This window comes from Chaetura pelagica, unplaced genomic scaffold (assembly GCF_000747805.2).
Source record: "Chaetura pelagica isolate M959 unplaced genomic scaffold, ChaPel_1.0 scaffold27, whole genome shotgun sequence".
Taxonomy (NCBI): domain Eukaryota; kingdom Metazoa; phylum Chordata; class Aves; order Apodiformes; family Apodidae; genus Chaetura; species Chaetura pelagica.
Genome location: NW_009954020.1, coordinates 1,705,500 through 1,727,233, shown reverse-complemented (window position 1 = coordinate 1,727,233; position 21,734 = coordinate 1,705,500). Strand labels below are relative to the sequence as shown.

The 21,734-nt window shown below is 34.9% G+C and overlaps 1 protein-coding gene across 1 annotated transcript in view; it reads left to right on the top strand.

The window, feature by feature from the left end:
* Nucleotides 1–21,734, top strand: part of ASAP1 (ArfGAP with SH3 domain, ankyrin repeat and PH domain 1) — a 129,364-nt gene that overhangs the window by 58,277 nt on the left and 49,353 nt on the right. Inside the window, 7 exon segments of the mRNA XM_010002273.1 lie at nucleotides 6,654–6,799; nucleotides 11,947–12,021; nucleotides 12,358–12,407; nucleotides 14,540–14,669; nucleotides 15,354–15,439; nucleotides 16,514–16,589; nucleotides 17,549–17,635. Coding sequence (XP_010000575.1) covers nucleotides 6,654–6,799; nucleotides 11,947–12,021; nucleotides 12,358–12,407; nucleotides 14,540–14,669; nucleotides 15,354–15,439; nucleotides 16,514–16,589; nucleotides 17,549–17,635 — 650 coding nt within the window.

Sequence of the window (21,734 nt, the reverse complement as noted above, 5' to 3'; positions counted from 1 at the left end):
GCGCCTGTGGGGAAAATTTTCTATCTGTCACTGGATGTTTTCAAGTGCTGTTATGTTTTCAAGTGCTGTTAGCATCTCCTACACAACAGAGGCTAGAAAGTGATTCTGATCTGTGTCATCATTGTATCTGGAAGAAAAAATATATATCTTTTCAAATTATCTCTAAATGTGCCTTATGGACAAAATTAGCTAGATTATCTTTGAGGTCCCTTCCAACCAAAACCATTCTGTGATTCTTTAATCCCTTTTTCCTGTATCTGAAAGTACTTTTTGGGAAATACTTCATGAAATGCAGTGAGAGACTCAAGTTGATATCTCTTTCTCACCACTTCTTCCTTATCTGGTTTGCTGTTTATTTCTGTCATGATAGATTGCATCTTTAACTAGGAACCCGTCTTACATGACTGGTGTATTAACTTAATGGAGAATCCATTCTGACTAGCTTTCCCATAACATTTGGATTGAATTGTAACAGCAGTAAACTGCACAATTATTTTTGTTGTAGATTTTTCAATAGCTCTTTTTTATTAGTTTCCTGGTGTAACTCCCAAATACAGTCAAAATAATTTACACAGTGGAGAACTAAAAACATAAAACCTATGCAAAACCAAAGGTACTCAGTTAGACCAGCAATGCACGTGGTGTCCCACAATGATGAACAGCAGATGCTTGAAGGAAGCCAAAAAACACTAATATTGGTTTTGTGGGTTTTTTTAACACTTTCTCAGCTCGCAATGCTATGAAAATCAGGAATTGGCTGAGTCAGGACTCATAATCATGATGCTTGATACTTTTTAACGGACTTCTACAGTTAATTTTGCCTAAGGAATATAAATGAATGTAAGTCTTTGCCATAGATAATTTTGCATCAATCGAGTTACATGTACTCTTGCTTCCTTGCAAAGGATGTGTTATACTCCTTGAGCCTGATGTCCCCTGAGGAACAGGCTGGCCCTGTCCATGACTCAAAACATTGATTTCAAGCCCACCAGAATGACGTAATTTGATGGGAAATTGAGAGACTTTTGCATATTCTGGGGCATGAGAATACGTAGGGAGCTTGGAAGTCCCACAGCTGGCTGGAGTAATGTTGGAGGACTTTTTGGTGGATGAATCCAAATTTCATTCAGTTTTGTCCATTCAAACTGTTGAAATAGGTTTCTCGGGTAAGTTATTCCCACAGTCATCCACAATATCCCTCTTCTAAACTCAGCAGCCCTTGGGGCTTTTGGGGTGATATTTTGTTTGTTCTCTTTTACAGAAACGGTCGCATACATTTATTCATTCTCACTCTCTTTCTTCAAAGTGGCAGCATAGACTTTGTTTTTTAAAATAGGGAGGAGAATTTAATTTTGGCACCAGTGACAGGAACTGTATACAATATCAAGGGTTTCAGCATGCTTTGTTTAACAAAGGTTGAGGTGATAGAACTCCGGAACCTTTATAATGTCTAGTTACACAATAATTTCTTGAAGTTAACAGTGTTTGCCTTCTTGTGTTACTCTACCTAATTCACAATGTCAGGTAATGGACATTCAACATGGGATACCTCATCTAACTTGGGAGCTTCCAAGATGTGAACTTCTTGCCCTAGACTCTGAGTACAATAAATATATGTAGAGACTTCTAGGGTCAGATGCATCTGATTTAATGGACTCATAGAATCTTTTGGGTTGAAAGGGACCTTAAGATCCTCTGCATTTGCCTTAGGATGAGCTGAGATGTAATTTTTCCTTTGCTGAATATAAAAGGAAGGATAGTCCCCAAGCTCCAATATGGATATCTTTGTTGTGGAAGACAGTGTTTGGACAGATTAATCTCACTTTTGGAGTCAGCGTTTTTTCTGTTGCCTTTAATAATTTATAGTGTTGCATGGAAAAGAAGAACAGAGCTTATCACTATAAATCTTATTTCATAATTTATATGGTGTTAAATGGTGTGGGCCTTATCACTGTTACAGTGATGTGTATACAGTATGTTATCATACAGGACTTCACTAGTGACCTCCGTCCGTTGAGAAAATTAACTCCTGCTCCTTCCTTTCCCCCATCTCATCTTTTTGACCTGTTTTCCCTCCATATGAGGCTCATCCTTGTTGTCCTTTGCTTGATTCCTTTTAGTGTTTTGTTAACGGACAGACCTTTTCAGAAATCCAAACAGGTAATTTAATGTGTATTTCCTCTGCCCACAGGGCTTCTTGATCACCTGGGAGTGGAGGGAGTTGGGACAGGGCAGTTTGTAAAGTAAAAATTTCTTTTTATAGCGGCTGTGTTTATTGTTCAGCTTTTTTTTTTTTTTATCCACATGTCCACCAATTCTGTTCTGCACTGTAGTTTCTACAAATTTGCCTGACGAATATATCAGCATTATTACTCTGCTGGTGCATACTTGAATTCTCAGTTCTCTCTGGAGCTCTTATTAAAAATAGCAGTTGTATTTGCTTCTCAGTCTTCCTATAGTATTGAGGTTGTTATAAATAAGAGGCTTTACTTTATAAATACATATTTGCCTATTTTATTGTTCTGTACCTAAGTCTAAGTGATTTGTTCATTTTGTCAGCTTTTAAGAATTCTACTCTTAGCACTTAGATTGGCTATAAATCCTCTGAAACGGAGTTGAAAGAAAATTCTTCCATGAGAATTTCTTCAGGCATGTCAGTGATGAAGAAAGATGCAAAAAGTAGTAATTTACCTTTCTGGGGTGGCTCATCTCTCAGTGCTTTTACACCGTGATGATCTGGAGAACCTTGCATGCTCTTTGAGGTGCTCCTGGCTCTGGAAATCTTTGAAAGAATCTTTTATTCTTTTTTCTTCAGCAATCTCCGTCCAAAAGGCATTATTGTTATCAAGTCCAGATAAGAATATGATGGGCAAATATTTCTTCTTTTCCATTATTTTTTCATTAGATTGCAGCTTTTTGAAGGATGAAATAAGAAAGGGTGCATTCTTCTTTCAAATAACTTCCTTGCCATCCTTTTTAACCGTGCCAGCTTTCTTGCTTTTTCTAAGGTCTTTTTGAATCTTTTATCATGTGTATGTTTTTTCATTCATAAATGCAACCTGGCTCTGACCTTGATTATTTTTCCTCTGGCTACCCGTGGAACAAAGCCATTTTGTAAGTGCAACATAAAAACCGTTTCAAGTTAATCGGGATTCTGAATCATGATTTGTTTGGGTTTTGGTTTGTTTTTTTTTGGACTTAAGCATATATACAGATGTAATTTTCAATAATTTAGATTTAATTCACATTTTGGGTGTAATTAAAGTGTAATAAGTGACTGGGAGGAGTTGTGTTTGTGTATTTTTCTTCTGTAAACTAACTTTTTTATTGTTGCTCTTCAGTGTTTGCAGGATAATATATCTGAAAATAACTGTTTTAGACAAAGTAAATTTAAGGCTTTAATTCTAGTGATGTGTTTTCCCTAGTGTATAAAAGCTATGCTTTAACTTCTTTTCACCGTATTTGTTCTTCTATTTCCTTATTTAAAGTAGACATGAATTTCGCTAAATTAAAGTAGACAAGTAGACATGAATTTCACTGGTTTCAGAAGCATATACTAAATTTCTGGTAGCTTTTGAATAAGAAATAAACATAGTACTTAATGACTTATACGGGTGTCAGTGATAGAGTACAAATCCTTTGAATGCATTGGGAATAATGATTTAAGTCTATCTTTGTCCTGGGAGAAGTTTCCCAAAAGGTGGCTTTAGGCACAGACAACTTCAGGTGACTGCTTGGGGCAGCAGCATGAGGTGGGATTCAGCCCTGGGAGTCCTAAGTCTGAGCCTCCACGGTGTTCAGGGCTCAGTGTGAGTGTTCCCTTCTTCTGGTCAGTGTTTCTGTGTAGCAAGAGGCTGCTGAGGCTGTAGTTTCTTCCTCAGTTGCTTGGATTTGTGGCTTCAGATGTATTTGTATGATTTCCTCCTCTCAACACACAATCAGGGTATACATTACAGTGCAGAAGTGAGGGTTGCCACGACATTGCTGTGCAAAGAGCCATATCAAGATTTTCTAAAAATCAGTGGTAGATTCTGTGCCAAGTGTTTCTAAACTAGAATATTTTGGTTGGAAGGGATCTGCAACGATCATCTAGTGCAACTGCCTCCTACTGAAGGTGTGAATTGTGGAGAAGAAAAAAATGCATCCTTCAGCTCTCTGCTATATCCAGTGCAGGATGTTGTTTCATGTCTGTGGTTCTGTAGGGCCCTCAACATGGGCTCAGGTGCTACTGCCTGCCTTGCCAGATGGCATCGGGGAGGGGGGTTAGTGAAACCCCATTCCCTGCCTGCAGTCCCTGTGAAGGGAGCTCCCTTGGTCAGCGGGTACAGAGCCCATCTGCAAATGCCCATGATCCTGGCACCTCCTGAGGAGGTGCTGAAGGAGGAGGATGTCTGTCTGGGAAAGCTGTTCTATTTTCATCATAGTACTGAGCTTTGTTTATGATATTGAGAAGACAAGAGCAAGTTCTGGAAGGCAAATGTTATCTTTTGTATGTACTGCTGCCAGTGTTCGTGTCTCTCTCTTCTAGGGCTACTAAAGTCCTTCCTGCAGTACTTGTATCTAAGGAAGTAAACATCAAGTCATGCATGTTACAGCTTTCTTTCCACAAAGGAAATTCTATTAGGACACAGGGAAGTAATTTTTTCTTGGCATGAGGGACCTACAGGGACATTAAAATATGTTTTTGCTCTAAGCATGTTGATTTTAGTATGTTGAATTTTTACACTGCAGATTTAATTTTTCATCTATGTACGTTTAAGGTCACATAAGGAACTACCTTATGACATCAAAAGAAAATATTGTTTCTCCTTTTACAAGACTCATGTTGATACTTAAGTGAAAATTAATATACTACAGAGTACTTGAGTTTTTTGTGTATATGTGTGGTGATTACAGACATTTTCCTTTTACATCATAATCAAAGTCTCATGTCCAGCTTTAGGTGATTTGTGATCTGGGATTCTTGAGAATTTCTTAAATATTGTTCTAGGAGAATGATCTGCTTCCTGCTTCTTTTTTTGTCTGGCAATTTCCACAGATAAAGGAAATAGTCATCTTCAGCTCTTTTTCAGTCTCTTTACAAAATTATTTTTAAAAGTGCTCTATGAAACAACACTTCAAATAAAAATTTTAGGAAATGTGGTGAGGTTAAAAGGGCTTCACCGGCAAGGACAGGTGTTCCATGATCTAACCCTGTCCCATTATCCTTTTTCTTCAGAACAGTAGGGTGCATCTGAGCTTTATAAGCTCAGAACTGCATAGACAAAGCTCCTTCTGAGATAGTCTTCTGTGTATACATATGCAACAGCTTTCACATTGAAACAAAACGCATATTTTATTATTATACAGTGGCTTCCTTGGTTTTAATGCTAAGCTATTTCATTAAAACATATGCTTTTGAAACAAATTTGCTGCTACGAAAAGCAAACCATTTGAGTAACAGCTCCATACTAACATATGATTAAATATTTGGCCTTTTGAAAGCCTCACTGTTAAAGTCTGACTTCAGAATGTAACTTGTCTGATGTGTGGGTTTTGATTTTGGTAAACAAACATTAGTATTGTTTTCTGCTGTTAATCTATTTGTCTTCTAAATTTTTTTCTTTTTGTTGGAGCTTTGGTGCACTGTTGTTTTGAGTACCTCTAATACCTTAGAAATGTTATTATCTGACTCTTCATCAGCTCTTAGTTAATATCAAAGTAGCTGCATGCATTGTGAGGCTTCATCTACAAGCCTTGTTTGAAAGTGTCTTTTTTTAGTATCTAGTTTAGAGTTTCCTTTCACACACCTTCCATGTTATTCAAATGCTGTAAGGCAACACAATAACTTGAAGAAAATAAAACTTGTAGGTCTTTTTGGGAAAAAACGTGGTACCTACTGGCATCTGTTCTCCCTTTCCCTCCTCCCTTTCACTGCACAGACATTGTAGTTGGAATAGATCTGTGGTTTTGTGTTTGTGGCTTACAGAAAAAGCCAGCATGACTAGGAAACACATTAAAGTGAAATATTGATTTAATTAATAACAACAATATTCCTGTAAGAAAGATGGAGTTGATAAAGCGTCCCAAAGGCTCTAGTGGTAAATTTTCTATTTAAAGATGCTAAAATAGAATTAAAAAAAAACAAAATGGAAATGGATGCCAGAAGAGAAACTAATAGAAGCAGTCTTGTTCTGTAAGATGTGTTTCTTCTTTTAAACTTGCAGTCTGATTCCAACTTGTTCCCTTAGTTTTATATCTAATACTAGTGGCTTTATTTATTCTATAGAATTGTCCTACATTACAATTTTTAAAAGTTTGCATTACAGTAAACAATTACAAATTCTGATGTTGTTTAGAAAATGAGCACACATACTTATATTGATAGATCTTTTATTGATTTTATTTCTTTATTAATAACCACAGAGCTTTTTTCATTTATGTATTCCAATCAACTCACTGGCTTAAAAAAAAACCATATGTATTTCTATTTGCTAAAGAATTATTTTTAATACCATGATTGTAATATTCAGTAAAGGCATTAACTTGTGGCTCTTTTGAAAGTATGTTTGTCAGTTGGTTTGTCACTACATTGCAAAATAGAAGCTTGAAATAATTATCTGTCTACAAGAAAGAAACTTTCTGACTTGTAATTTTTTTTGTTTTTTTTGCAGATCATGTTCAAAATGAAGAAAACTATGCACAAGTGCTAGATAAATTTGGAAGTAATTTTTTAAGTCGGGATAATCCAGATCTTGGCACAGCTTTTGTAAAATTTTCCACACTTACTAAAGAATTATCAACGCTGCTGAAGAACCTGGTGAGGACCTTCAAACTTTCTTGTTATTTTAGTTTTTCCAAAATAAAATACAGTACAACAGCTGCGTGATCCGGATGATAATTTTAGAGATACTTTCATTATTTTTTTTTCCAAAATACAATAGAATTTCTACAGAGGTTATCTCCACAGGGTGTGTTACTCAACCCTCACTCTGTGTGATTGCTAATTGGCAGTTAAGAAGAAAAATCTAAGTGTTGAAGCATCACTTGAGGCATAATTTTCAAGTGATGGGTGATGTTTTATAACTCTTCTTGTGGACCTTATTTTAAGTGATTCTCTGATTTTATGTTATTCCAGTTAAGAATCCAATACCACTAGCTATTTCTGTCTTACCTCCCAAAGAGAAACTTTCCCTTTCTGGAAGAATAATAATTATTGGGGAGCCTGCTTCAATGGTGTTAGCAGTCAGTTCTCTCTGTGAAATACATAGTATCCGTTGCTTAGATGTTAGGCTTATGAATGTGGTTTAAAGTTTTGTTTAATCTCAAGTTCATCTTCAGCCTTTTACTTCTGAAAGCTGGATAATAAAAGTGTAGTCATAGCAAATATCTTTGATTGCTGAAAGTAACTAAGCCACATTTCTTGTCAAATAATGTTTCGTGGGTTTGAAAGCTGTTGTATTTAGGAAGTGGTAGCTTCAATTTGCTGTTTTTCTTATAGTTGGGCTTAACCCCAAGCTTGTTGGTGTGTAAAGTATAAGCAATATTACAGGCTTTCTTTACTAGAGTCCCTAGCACGAGCACAGCTGCTTTAGATCAAACCAAAGGTCTGTATAGCCAGTACCCTGGCTTTGAGAGTTGCTTAAGAGTGAATCTTTGGGGAAGTATTTAGGAAGAGAGCAAACATATGGGGATAACCTCTGTACTGTGGTCAAGAAAACAGTCTCCAGCTCAGAGATGCTGGAGCTGGAGACAGCATGTTTTGCTCTGCAGTCCTTGTTAGTTAGGTATTTCTTCTACAAATTTGTCTAAGGATTTCTTGAATGTATGCTGTGCTTGACACAGACCATGGTGGATTCCTCCAGAGCACCAGAATGAACTGCTGTCTCCAATGTATCGATTCTATTTCTTTTGAACTGGATCCTTTCATTTATTGTTCCCTGACTCTTATGTCTTAAAAAAAAAAAAAAAATTCCCTATTTTTCCCAGGAATTTGATATAGCTTTCATTCTTGCTTTTCCTTAATCTGTTATTTCTCTAGCTGAGACTGTTATTCTGTAACTTGAGCTGTCTGTATTGGTCCTTTTTGTATCTTCTCTTAATACCCTTGTGCCCTTTTCTAAAATAAGGGGGGACAAATGTGAAGACGTTTCCATTTATTGCTTCCTTTTCTGAAGGCTGGTTGCTTTATGATTACTAACCACTGAGCTTGATGTTTTCAAGGGATTCTGTGTTGTAACTTCAAGGTATTTTTTTTCCTTGAGACATTTTTCTTCATGTCTGTGATTTCATAAGCATAATTCTGTATGCAGGTTTTTTCTCTTTATGCATCACATTTTTCAGCATAGACTTCAATTTTTAATTTCACTCTTTCAGTGGTATTACAAGCTTCTTATGCAATTCTTCATACCAGCCTTTTCCTCTACTACCCAGAATAGCTTAGTATCAGTAGATACTCTCACCTGACTGCACTCTTCTGAGATTCACTTATGAACACCTCAGAGCAGAGGTCCTGGGGTATCACTTTTGACCTCTCATGCTTCTGCTAATTTCTGCCTTCTGAGTCTGACCTGTGCTTCATCACCAACTCAGTAATGTAAGGGTGATCACATTTATCCTCATGAAGCTTGCTCTGGCCTGTTGCCTGGATCATCCTTTGTTTCAGTGTTGGCAGTTTTAATGACCAGAAGACACACGAGGGACCTGCTTTCCTCTAAAGACTTCTCTCATTCTGGGTGATTTTGGCCTATTTTAATCTTACTGTAGCACACAATTAAAAATAAGTACTCTAAAATGTGTTTTAAAGTGCAGTTTGAGGACAGTTTGGGAGTAGTACTCTAGTTTTTTGGATGCTGTCTGGACCACATCATTCCTTTCAGGTCTTCCACAGAAATTTTTAACTTTTCAACTGGAGGAGGAAGGTGATGTATTTATTTAAAGTATCTCTGATTGAGAAGAAGGTAATTAGGAAGCCACACTCATTCAGAACAACGTTATATTATTTCAGCTAGACTACAAAGCATTATTTATCTAAATTAATTGTTGGCAGGATTTAAAATAGGGTATCCCCCCATTCAGCAGTCTCAAGGAGATATCAAGATTGCTGTATCAGCATTTTAAGAGCAGTGATTTTTCAGCTTTCTTCTATTCAAGATGGACAGTTCTGCTTTGCTGACACACTGGTATTTTTAAGCATCAGTCTGATTAATTGCAATGAGAGAAAAATATTTTTATAATATTGAAATAGAAGTTGAGATCCAGTGAAAAAACAACTGAGAGGAGGACTGCATAATGTCATGGTTGAAGCCCCACCGTGGTATTAATATTAATGGCTAGCTAATAGGCTTTTTTTTTTTTTTTTTTCTTCAAATGGAGGAGATTATTGCTGCCTTATTTAATAACTTTACAGCAAAGTGATGAATACGCTTTAAAGACTGGAAGACAAATAAGAAATGAAGCTACACAGAAGGCAACAAAAATACTCTTCACTCTGTTTTTATTAAATATTTTAAAATTTAATTATTATTCATCAAATATTTTCCTATTAATTGTGATATGCATATTTCAAGAGAAGGAGGGTACAAAATTGTTTATTTTCTTCTGTGTGAAAGAATTATGGAGTGACCACTTTGAAAGTAATCTTCACTTTCTATGATCACTTACTATGAAGTAAAGCCTGCAACTTGTATTGCATATAAAACTTTTGAAAATAATCTTGAAATTATTGCTCTACAGAAAAGGTAAAAAATAAAACCAAATAAGACTATACACAAATTTTACTGAAAACTGTTGATGTTATCCCTAGATATAAAATCTGAAACTCAAAACATAAAAATAGCGTACATTTCTGACTGTTTCTTTTTAAAGATTATATGATGAGACACAGTGAGCACATCTGTAACACATGGTTAGGGTAATTACATTGTGCTTGGCCATTGTCACCACTGCTCTGCATTTTCAGCAATCTCTGAGTGTCCTACGAGAATAGATTTTTCTGCTTTTTACTACTTCTGCCTTCTTTCCTGTTCCAGGTTTCATTCTTTATACAGTGATTCATTATAATAATGCATTAAAAATCAGTCTGAAGATCTGCATATGTGAAACCAAATGTGTCAGTATCTTTAAATTGATCTATATCAGCTTTTGAAAGAACATTTGCAGCACTTGCAGATTACTTTTTTTAATTTTGCATGGTGCTTGGCTTTTTTTTCCAAATGGTTAAATCCTGAACTTTTCTCCCTCTTCCCTTTCCTGTGAATGTCCCCAGCTAATCTGTTTGGACAATTCATCTTCTCTTCACATCCCTCCTTCCCAAATTATCATATGTATTTCCATCTGTTACGTTTTTTTCTTTATTTTGTTCTAGATGTGAGACTATTTAACTTTGTTATCAGACATGTTTCTAATTAATTTGAACTATTGTTTTATCAAGTCTTCAACAATGGATTAAGTTATTCCAAAAAATTACCATATTGGCAGCATACACTGCTATTTAGGTGTTGTGTTTTTTTTCCTAGCTGACATAGTAGCTGGCTACTGTTCTGTAATTTCAGGCCAGGTATTAATGGCTTGAATTAGTTATCCTTAATGGATTTGTTTTGAAAAAATAAAATAAAGCAACAGTACTGTGCTGTTGTTCATACCTGCGCTGATAACTGCTTTAAGACTGCCATATCCAGCCATATCACAGAAATGTGTTCCTTTTTTATGAACTAGTCTGAGATTGAAGTATTTTGGATATTTTTTCTCAAAATTCTTACATGATAGAAACTTCAGTTAAGGTTGTTAGGTGACAGCTGATTTAAATGGTTGAGAATGGAAACAATAGTACCTTTAATTAGTATGTTGATAAAGTAAGTATTGCCTTAATCAGTATAAAAAAATAGACCTGGGCAGGGAGTTGTTAGTTGTGATATAATGAGATAAAAACCCAACAGAGGGCAGATTGTGAAAAGGCATAATCCTCTACAAATTCCCTGGCTCCTTTTATTTCTGTTATGAAATAATACAGGGGGCAATGTGCAAATGTTTAAGCTAAGAAGGAGAAACAGAACCTCACTCTCTAGTAGAGTCAAAGCTTAGAGTATCCACTATAAATTCCTTCAGTAAAACCAGATAAAGAAAAAAACTTTTGGGGTTTAATCACTGCAAGTGATGAGGTGCCTTTTTTTTTCATAAAAAGATTAATATTTCTACATTAATTATGATGGTGCAATTAAGGAGAAAATCCCTTCTCAGATCTTCATCTTTTAAGCCATGAAGAACCACTGCTCTGTGTTAATGTTATTATTTGAGTCTGTAGTTCAAGTTGTTCTGGTGGTTGCCCTCATCTTTCCTTGAGTATATTTTGAACATAAGATTTTGTGGCTTTAAAAAATTTAAAATGTTGGCACATGAAACAGTTGTCAAGATATCTTAAACATGAAGGTAAAAGGTTGTGGTTTATGTTTTCTGAGTTTGAATCCATCTCCTGCTAAGAGTAATTGTGAGTTATATTGCCTGCAAGCTGTCCAAAAATAAAATAATTTGGGTGGCTCACATGCTATCTGCTGGTAATTAAGTAGCTGTAGAATAACCTGCATTCAAAAGAACCACCTTCCCCTCTGCCATACTGAGACCCCAGTGCTTTCCAGAGGATAATGAACATCAAGTTCAAGAATGGTGCTTTTTAGGATTTCTTTACTGAGGGTGGTGAGACGCTGGCACAGGTTGCCCAGGGTAGTTGTGGGTGCCCTGTTCCTGGAAGTGTTCAAGGCCAGGTTGTATGGGGCTGGGAGCAACCTGGTCTAGTGGGAGGTGTCCCTGCACATGGCAGGGTAGTTGGAACTAGATGATCTTTGAGGTTCCTTCCAACCCAAGCCATTCTATCAGTCATTAGTGAAGCTGAAAGACTTGTTGGCAGTATCTTGATAAGATAATAATACATCTTTTTGGTTGATACTAGTATAATTATTTTTTTCTTTTTAGCTCCAGGGTTTAAGCCACAATGTTATTTTCACTCTGGATTCTCTCTTAAAAGGAGACTTAAAAGGTGTTAAAGGGGTAAGTATTGAAAACTAGCTTTTTATTTAGGGAAATGTTTTTAGATTCAGCTGTCTTGTGTCTGTTTTCCATTCACTCATGAGATTATTTCTTATGTTGACATCTATTGATATTCTGTATGTAGCTGAAAGAACAAATTAAAAATTGGTGTGACTGCTTCGTTAGAATTGAGTTGTAAATTCCTGTCTTAAGGTGCACAGGAAAGTAATCATTTACAAGATGAAAAAACTACTATTTTTTCCACCTGCTGCCTGAAAAGTTTTGAAGGAAAAGCATTTTTTTACTTCTATTTTCAAAGTTTTAAACATGTACTAAGCACATTTTCTGTTTCCTAAGGACCTCAAAAAGCCTTTTGACAAAGCCTGGAAGGATTATGAAACCAAATTGTAAGTGTTTTCTCTCTTTTTTTTTTTGTCCCAAACTAAGTAATGTGTCTACAGATAATAAAGGTGAACATAGGCAAGGTGTCTCTTGTGTAGATCTCTCTTCTGCACTAATAGAAGTAAAATATTTTTATTTTCTCTGTGAAGTAGTTAAATAACTGCCCAGTGTTTCTTTAATGTGCAGAAGATACTTAATGCTCAGATTCTGAACATTGCAAAATAAATTCTGGAATTTTCACATGGCATTCATACAGTCTTTTAACTGTATACATAAAGTAGTAAAATTTGAGATTTATATGTTGTGCTGTGTTGCAAAACTGTTTTTGAGAGTTTAGTGCAGTTGCTGTGACTCCTAAAGTATCTGAGGTTTAAAAAAAATATATTCTTGCTCTACCTGTCTTCTGTGGGTAAAGAATGACTTAAAAATACATGGTTAGAAACGAGAAGTATCACAGCTGCAGAAGTATTAGTGGGATGGTTCAGAATGTTCTCAAGGAAGTGATAAGCAGTTGCTTTATCAGAAATCAAGATCTGTCAATTAATTCATTTTTTGTATCCTTTCATTTATTCCCCTTTTTAATCCTCTTATTAGCTTTATTTAATTTATGTCTAACCAGAAGGGGAAAAAAAACCATGAGAGAAAAAAGACTGCTAAGAACTACTGAAACATTTCTTATCAGCATAATTTTCTTTGCTACATATAGTAACTTTTCCCTTCAAAATTCATTAAAATTTTGAAACCTTTTAAACAACTCACCTGGATATGAGGTTATTACTAATCTAAGGAAAAAAGCCTATTCTTATCCCAAAATCACAGAATTACTCAGTTGCGTGGTCAGATTTACATGCACAATTGGATTTTTTTTCTTGTTTAGTAACTTAGTTCTTACAGATACTGAGTATTTTGCAAAAATACTGACTATAGTCAGTTTATAGTTTTCTATAGACAGTAAATTAGTATCAAGGATATATTTGCAAACCCATTTATACCAAATGCCATTAAACAGCACTTAGGAGACAGAAGTATCTCATAAAGACATGGAAGCATCTGTGGGATTCTGTTTGGAACTTGCAAAGTTTACAGAAAGATGCATGTTGTTGTGTTACTTTTTTTTTTTTTTTTTTTTTTTTTCTTTCTTCTCTCGTGAGCAAATTTCACTTGGAGTTATTAAGACCAAGATGATGTTCCTTACATTTCTCAGAGAACCCCATTTCCCAGAATTGGTTCAAGACCAAATACCAAGTCAAGTTCAGAGGCTTGGTGCTGAAAAGTGCTTTGTTCTACATGTAAACACTATACCTTTCTTACCTGGAGAAAAGCAGACTTCAAAACCAAATAAATGAATCCCTTTTATTATTTTTTCCCTGGCAAGGAGTACCAGTCTAATAAGCACACACCACTTTGTCACCTGTTGTACAGAAGTAGATATTCAGTTTTACTTTTCTCAAATAGGCTGCTAGAGAAGAAAGATTATCATTTTAAAAGAGGAAATCAGAAAATTATTTCAATTTTTCTACTCAGTATTGGAAATCTAAGTTTGCTTAGATAGGAGTGTGCATTGCTTAAATGGAGTGTCCGTTTATTCTGCGGAGTAGATACACAAGGACAGTCACATTGCAAAGCTCTAATTAAAGTCTTGGGATGGCCTCTTATTTCCATATTTGTATTTCAGTATTTCAGAACTACAGTGCTTGGTTTCTCTGAAAATTTGATGCCTGGAAGTCATGTTATGTTTTTATTAATTCCTGCCTTACAAGCATGGAACATACTTGATTTAAGATATTCTGCCTTTTTTTCTGCCCAGTCAGAGGTTTCCTACACGGGTACTTTACATTGCAGTGTACATAAATGAAGGCTTTGGAGCACCTCATATGAAAAGAATGAGATGTTTAAATTTTTTTCCCCAAGTAGCATGCAAACTAGAGAAAAAGGTGAAAGGATGAAAGGAAGGAAGGGCAGCTTCATGACTCCCATTACTTCTGGACACTTAAAAATATATAGTATTTGGTGTTGTAGAGGAGCTAATCCTCAGAATGGCTTCTTTAGTATTTCTTGGATTTTGTTGTTTTTTTAAGTAATACTAGATCACGTGATAGAATAAATGCTCTAAAATGTTTTCTCATTATAATTTCAGCACAAAAATTGAGAAGGAAAAAAGAGAACATGCAAAACAGCATGGGATGATAAGAACTGAAATAACAGGAGCTGAGATAGCAGAGGAAATGGAGAAGGAAAGACGACTATTTCAGCTACAGATGTGTGAAGTAAGAAACAAGTTTTAGCCTTTAATTATGACACTGTAACTTAAAAATACCCTGTGAGCCTTACTATAAAGGTAGTGAAATCAACTTCCTTTTATAGGGGTGGAGGAAGGAAATTATTTCAATGTCACATAGTATAGCAATATAAAGATAATTATTTTAGCAACTCTAGAAAACATGGCTTCCTTTTGTTTTATTCGTTTTCTTAGTTTTTAAATTATTATGCTAAGATTCTTGAGCTGAAAATATACTATGGAAATATTTATTGTTCTTTCAGTTTTTTTAATATCTTTCTTCCAGTGTGTGTTCTGCAGCCTTCTAAATTTTTCAATAACATGATCAAATATAGGGATATGTTAATTCCATAAAGCTGCTTTTTTATTAATAGTTCCCTTTATTCCATTTTAGTGGTGATTACATAGAATTTATTACTTTAGTAGGTTTCACTAATTACTTGCAGTAGTATTGCAGAAGGGAAATCTTCAGACAATTGGAAAATTTGTTTTAGATTTTGGGGTGTTTGAATTTTTTAGGAATGGCCAAATAAACTTTTGTATCTTTTACATTTTGCTTAACTGTGATGCAATGGTAGAGAGAAGTCATTAAGTAAATAATGTTTTATTGATTTAAAACTGTTGAAGGTTATGAGGCATGACTATCAATATTTTTTTTTCACTTTCTATACAGTATCTTATTAAGGTTAATGAAATCAAGACAAAAAAAGGTGTGGACCTTCTGCAGAACCTTATTAAGTATTATCATGCACAGTGCAAGTAAGTGTGATGCTTTTAAGCTTTAGCTAAAATTTCCTTTTTTTACAGAACTGTTTCCCTTTGCTTTCAATTTGTTTTGGTTACATCAGGAATTTTTATCATAATTATAATCTGCCCAGTGTCTGCAACTTCATTTTTTCATGCCATTGTCTTTCAGTAGACAACATGTCATGTTGTCTTTCAGTAGAGTATGAGAGTGAGTGGGGGAGTGGAGTGATGCAGAAAGAGGGCAAGGGAAAGCCCTGCATGTTGTGTACAAAATTAATTTTAATACTTGAGGGACAGATCTGGAATATAGTTTTAGAAATAGCCTGTTTATTTTATTTAATAGTTTTTAGTTCTTCTGCAACTATTAAAACTGCGAAAGCCAGTAATTTCTTTGAAATTCCTTGAGCTGAAACTGGTGAGACATGACCTTGTCATCAGTAGAAGTACAGAGACAAACATACACAAGTTTTTACTTAAATACAGGAAAGAGATTTTAAAAGTTACTAAGGAGAAACATGTTAACAGGAATGAAATAAGCTAAGCCATAGTCTCTCTAACTTACCATTGTGACTTGAACAAATAATATATTTCCACTGACAAAAGTCATACTTCAGAACTACTGGGAAGGGTTTTTAAACAAAAAAAGACATAAAAACTGACAAAAAACCAAACAAAGCCCCCAAAGGAACAACAATAAAGAAGCTTCAGAGTGATGAATATAAATTGATTTCCTTCAGATTTCTAATTTAGAACAAATATTTGACAAGTTAAGCTTCTGTTTATCTGTAACCTAACCCGTCATCATGTAAAGTGCTTATTTGTCAAGATAATATTAAATATTTCTTGATTGATATACAACTATCAGACCTTTCTGAAGTATGTAACATTAAAGGGATGTGGCAGCTGTGCTATTTTGTGATTAGATTGAGAGTAAAATGGTTCAAACTGGGTTTGTTGGTTCAACTGGTTTGTTGTTTTTGAACATGGCAGGAGCTGGATAAGTTTTATTGTTCTTTTCACTGCAAGTCTACTTTATGTTATGAATTAGGTATATTCCTGATAAATCACAGGTATTTTTCATTATAGCTTCTTCCAAGATGGCTTGAAAACAGCTGATAAACTTAAACAATATATTGAAAAGTTGGCTGCTGACTTATATAATGTAAGTTTACTTATAAGATGTATGTCTAAAACTGGAAATGCTTTATTTATATTAATATAGTTTAGATATTGCTACAAGGGTTTATATTTCATTTGTATCTTACAAGTGAAAAATACGTTCTTTGAAACTTTGTATATAGCTAGATTGAAGAAAAAACATCTGAACTGTTTTAAACTTTGTATACGAAGATGATTAGGGGAGTGGAACATCTCCCTTATTACTTATAAGATGTATGTCTAAAACTGGAAATGCTTTATTTATATTAATATAGTTTAGATATTGCTACAAGGGTTTATATTTCATTTGTATCTTACAAGTGAAAAATACGTTCTTTGAAACTTTGTATATAGCTAGATTGAAGAAAAAACATCTGAACTGTTTTAAACTTTGTATTCCATTTTTTACAGTTATTAGGAAAAATATTTTCATTCTTGTACTAATTTAATGTTGCATTAAAATAAAATGTTTGAATCAGACAAAATTATTAAGCACCAATTTTAGCTACCACTTTCATTTTTTCTGTCACTAACTGCTTCATGATAGCACTGTAGTAGGAAGGCAAATAATAATGTGGAATCCAAGCTCTACTTGTCAGCCAAGTGCTTTTATATAATCAGAATGACAATAATCCCATTAACTGTTATAATTTGTGACTAATTTAAACTGTATCTACATTCCTTAAGTAATCTGTCAAGCTTATTGGAGTTATTTAACTGATATTTCAGGGGCTAATTTAGTAACCATTAAAAAGTAACAAAAGTGAGCATGTGGAGTGTACAGTCATTATAGCTTGCTTTTCAAGTACTGCATGCATAGGTGGTGAATACGTAAAGTAAACCCAAATACTGCTGAAATACAGAATAGTTGTGCTAGTTGCTCAAGATGTCTAAAATTATATATTGGAATGCATAAAATATTCACATTGCATCCAGAAAGCATATGGCAATCTCTTTCCGTAGATAAAGCAGACACAAGATGAAGAAAAGAAACAACTTACTGCTCTCCGTGATTTGATAAAATCTTCTCTGCAGCTTGATCAGAAGGAGGTAAATCATTTAGACATGTTATTCTTTGAGATGTGAATTTATTAATTTTGTATTCACTAATTGTCTTAATTGATGTTCAATTTGTTTAGTTATTGGTTCAGAAGGGTTGGACTTTGAACAGTATGATAAAACTAGTATTTAAAATGTCCAACAAACAATAGTTCTAGAGAAGTTTTCTGGTTCTGTTTTTTATATAAAAAGAAATTATTTATTTTTTTTGGTGTAATTTTATATTTTTTAATGTACTCTTTTAATGTACTACAAGAACAGTTGTAATGGATTGAATAAATGCTTCATGTAGCCTGGTATCAAGTCCTAGACAAGGATAATGAATGAGTGTTGAGGAAAAAAAAATAATAAAAAAAATCTCCAGGCAGATTGTGTTCAGGATATTCTTGAGTAAGTCAGAGTAAGAACTAGAGGCTTGTCTTTACATGTAGTTTCTGTATCACTGCTCATCTGCTGATCCATGTGGATCTTGTGATTGTGTTCTCCTTCCTAAACCTCTTTTGTTAATACTGTATCATAAGGAGGAAAATTTTTCTGTTGGGTAGATAGGAGTGGCTGAGACAGGCAGTTAAAAATACATCATGAATTACACTGATATCAGATGTGAAGAGGGAATGTGCAATGTCCCTTGCAGATGTGCTGGAATACTCCTTGAACTAGGAGTATATAATATGTATCAACTTTTACCTGAGATACTTTGTGACTTTTTCCAAATCATGGTGGTTGAGAATGCTGAACAATAACGCTGAGTGAGGAGTGCTGTAGGGGAGGGGATGGTTTTCCTTTTAAGAAAAGATCACTTATCCTCTGTTCAGTTTTCTCTTAGGTAAATAAAATGCCAGTATTTGCCAGGTGTCTACTTGGTTTATTAAATTATTATTATTATTATCATGAGCATTATCATTATTAAATGTTAGGCAGATGCCATTCTGCTGCATATATGGTCATCCACATACATGATTGGACAGTATTGCTAATATCAAGTATTCAGAAGAACATAATTTACAACCATATGTACTGAGTCAGCCAGGTTTCCAACAGCTCTCAGTTATGGATCTTTAGAGTAAAATGTGGGGCAATAAACACTGATATTTCCCCAGAATACCCTCCCATTAGTAGTTGGACTGTCTTAGCAAGCTTTCCACCTCCTTATGGATTTCCTCTCTGAATCTGTACAGTTGCATTTTGAAACAGTGTAAACTATCAGCTTCTGTTGTGTGTGAAAATCTTTTTCCTTTTATTTGCTTTGAACTTTCAGATCTACATGCTCTTCTCAAGACAGGAATGCTTGTGAATTTATGATAGCATCAGTAAATCGTTTCTGATCATCTTTTTTATATCTGTCCTAATATTATCTTGCGTTTCTACAAGTGCTTAGTGCAGAGAAGGAGGTGTGTAAAGTTTGATCAGCTGTAAAGCTATAACCATAGCATCCTGTTTCTGAATATTAAGTCAACTCACAGTATCTTATTTTTCCGCTCTGCATCACTTTGCATTTGCTTATGCTGATCTTCACCTGTCGTTTATTGTAAAGTTATTCACTGTTGTGAAGTCCTTGAGAAATTCTTCAGTTAGCCTTTTGTTTAGCCTTTCCTGAATAATTTGATACCATCCAGTAAACCTTGACAGTTTACTCTTCACCCTTTTCCAGATTGTTTTAGTGTTGGACACCATATGCTGGCACAGCTTTCTGTGAAGCTAATTTCTTTGTTTCCTACTTTCAACTTGGTAGCTCATCTGAGGACTTTTCCTCTTGTCCTGTAGCAGTTCTCCTTTAATAAAGAGCACAAAATGCCCGTTGAAAGTCCAGGTACTCTGTATCAGTTTGATTTCTCATGTGTATTCTCTTACTGATCTTTCAGTGAAATCCAGGAGATTTTTGAGACAGTACCTTTCCATACAAAATCTGAACTGATTTTCCAGTATATATATGATACTAAATGTACTCCTAAAAGTAGCTTTCATTAGTCTTTCATTATGTAGTGTGAAACTTACCAATCTTTACTTTCCTGCAATTCTCCTGGAACTTCTTAAAAAACAGGACTTTAGTAACTGGTCAAGTAAGTATTTTTATGAGCTTTCATGTAATTCTGTAGGTAGCACATTGTTGTTATGGCTATGGCTTGAAGTTAGTCAATTATTTCAGGCGGAATCACAATTAATAAGGAATGATTGATGAGTCATTCCTTACAATGTGGTTGTTGGTGGTGGTGTGTTTTTTTTTTCTTTTGAATACTTGCCTGTGTGTGCTTTTGTAATGTAGATGTACATTATATAGTAGATAAGTCTTGGCCTGAAGGCTGTTCCTCTCCCCACGGCTTTAGTCACATCATTCTGAACATCACAACCTTACAACACATTGTACATAGTTTCAGAATTTCTTTGTCAAAAACGATGACAGGAGCACTACGAAGCACATTTGAATAGATCCCAATTTATCTTAAGCCCAGCCAGTTCTTTCTAGTATTCAGTTTTCCTGTATCTCATACTCTGCAGTCTTTCTCAGCTGGTGTATTTTTCCTTTCATCTCCAATGAATCTACTAGATCTCTTCCATAATACTTACAGAGCTTCCCATACATATGTTACATTTGTAGGCTCCTGAGTATCTAAATCACTCTGAATGTAACTCATGCTTGTTCTCCATCATCACCCCCAAAAGTTGAACAGAGAACATGAGATTTCCATACTATTTGGAAATATTTTTAAATTCTGAAGTGCTTTCGTGAGTCAATTCCCAACACACATGGAGGAACAAGACTTGCTCTCTTCTCATGTACCTTTTTTCTTTTCCACAAGCTGATAATCTGGAAAGCAGAGAAAAGGACCTCCTTCTCTCCTGGCTGCTGTGTATGTCGCTAAGTTCAAGCTACTTGGTAATCAGCCAGTTCTTGGAAATAAAATAGGACAGCTGGGTTGTTCTTTGGTGCTGTGTAGTGTACACACATGGCTGCATGTGGTACAAGTCAAGTTTCAAAAGTTGCTTGCAGATTTTGATGAGGTCTAATAACTAAATTAAATACAGTGTTTGGTTACATATTTCCTGGGTGTGTAATAAAAAATACTCTGATTCAGTGGGAAGTAACCTCATTTAAAATACAAAAATTAAGTCAAGTGAAGTTTGGAAACTTATATACATGATGTAATAAAGAAGTTCCACAGGTATCACTGAAACAAACTGTGCCACTTTTCTAACTTTAATTATGGGACACTGGAAAAACTGTGTATATATGTATATCATCTATATAAAAATTATAAAAATAAAATGTTTGGCTTGAGAGTATTGAAATTGTGTCTTAGAAGGAAAAGGAGCAATATTGTGATTCTCAGATATTCAGGTAAATTGTGAGAGAGTGAGAGATCTGCTGTAAGGAAGGAATCCACTGTTTTGGATAAAATAACCGTTGAATCACATTGATGTTCAGGTGTCTTTCACAAGAAACGTGGGACTTTCACTCATGTGATTCTGCTGCATTACATGAGTCAGAGGGTAATGATGCTTTCAGATATTAAGGAGCTTGTTAAAACAGTGTTTCTGTTAAGAGTATCCAGTGTTTTAATCCTGAAATAGCATGACAGTGTTCATTACACCTTATTTAAGTGGCAATGGAACTTAAAGACACAGAGCCTGAGTTTTACCAGTTAATTCTCCATCGTGTTGTATATCCAACACTTCAGGTATGGAAAACTGGGCTTTATTACTGTGACAGATGGCCTGGTTGTTTGTGATTTGCCCCTTTATATTAGTGCATTATAATCTCACCTTTGGAAAGTTTATGGATTAAAGGAAGTATGGAAGAACATTAAATGAGTGAGATTTTCTCTTGTGGATTTGTAAGAAGTACTATTACAAAAATTTACTTCAGTGGGGAAACAGTTTGAAATAATAAAGTTGAGGCCCTGGTTGTCTGTAGTTTTAAGTTTCTTTGACCCTTTCTGCCAGAGAAGGAAATTGGAATTAGTGATTCCTTTCTAAATGGTAAATTTTTCCACCTTTAACATTCTTTGGAGTTGCTGTTAGATAAGTGAGACTTCCTGCCCAGCTCAGACTGACCTGCTGTCACAGATTAATTTGAAGTAATGTGTATGGA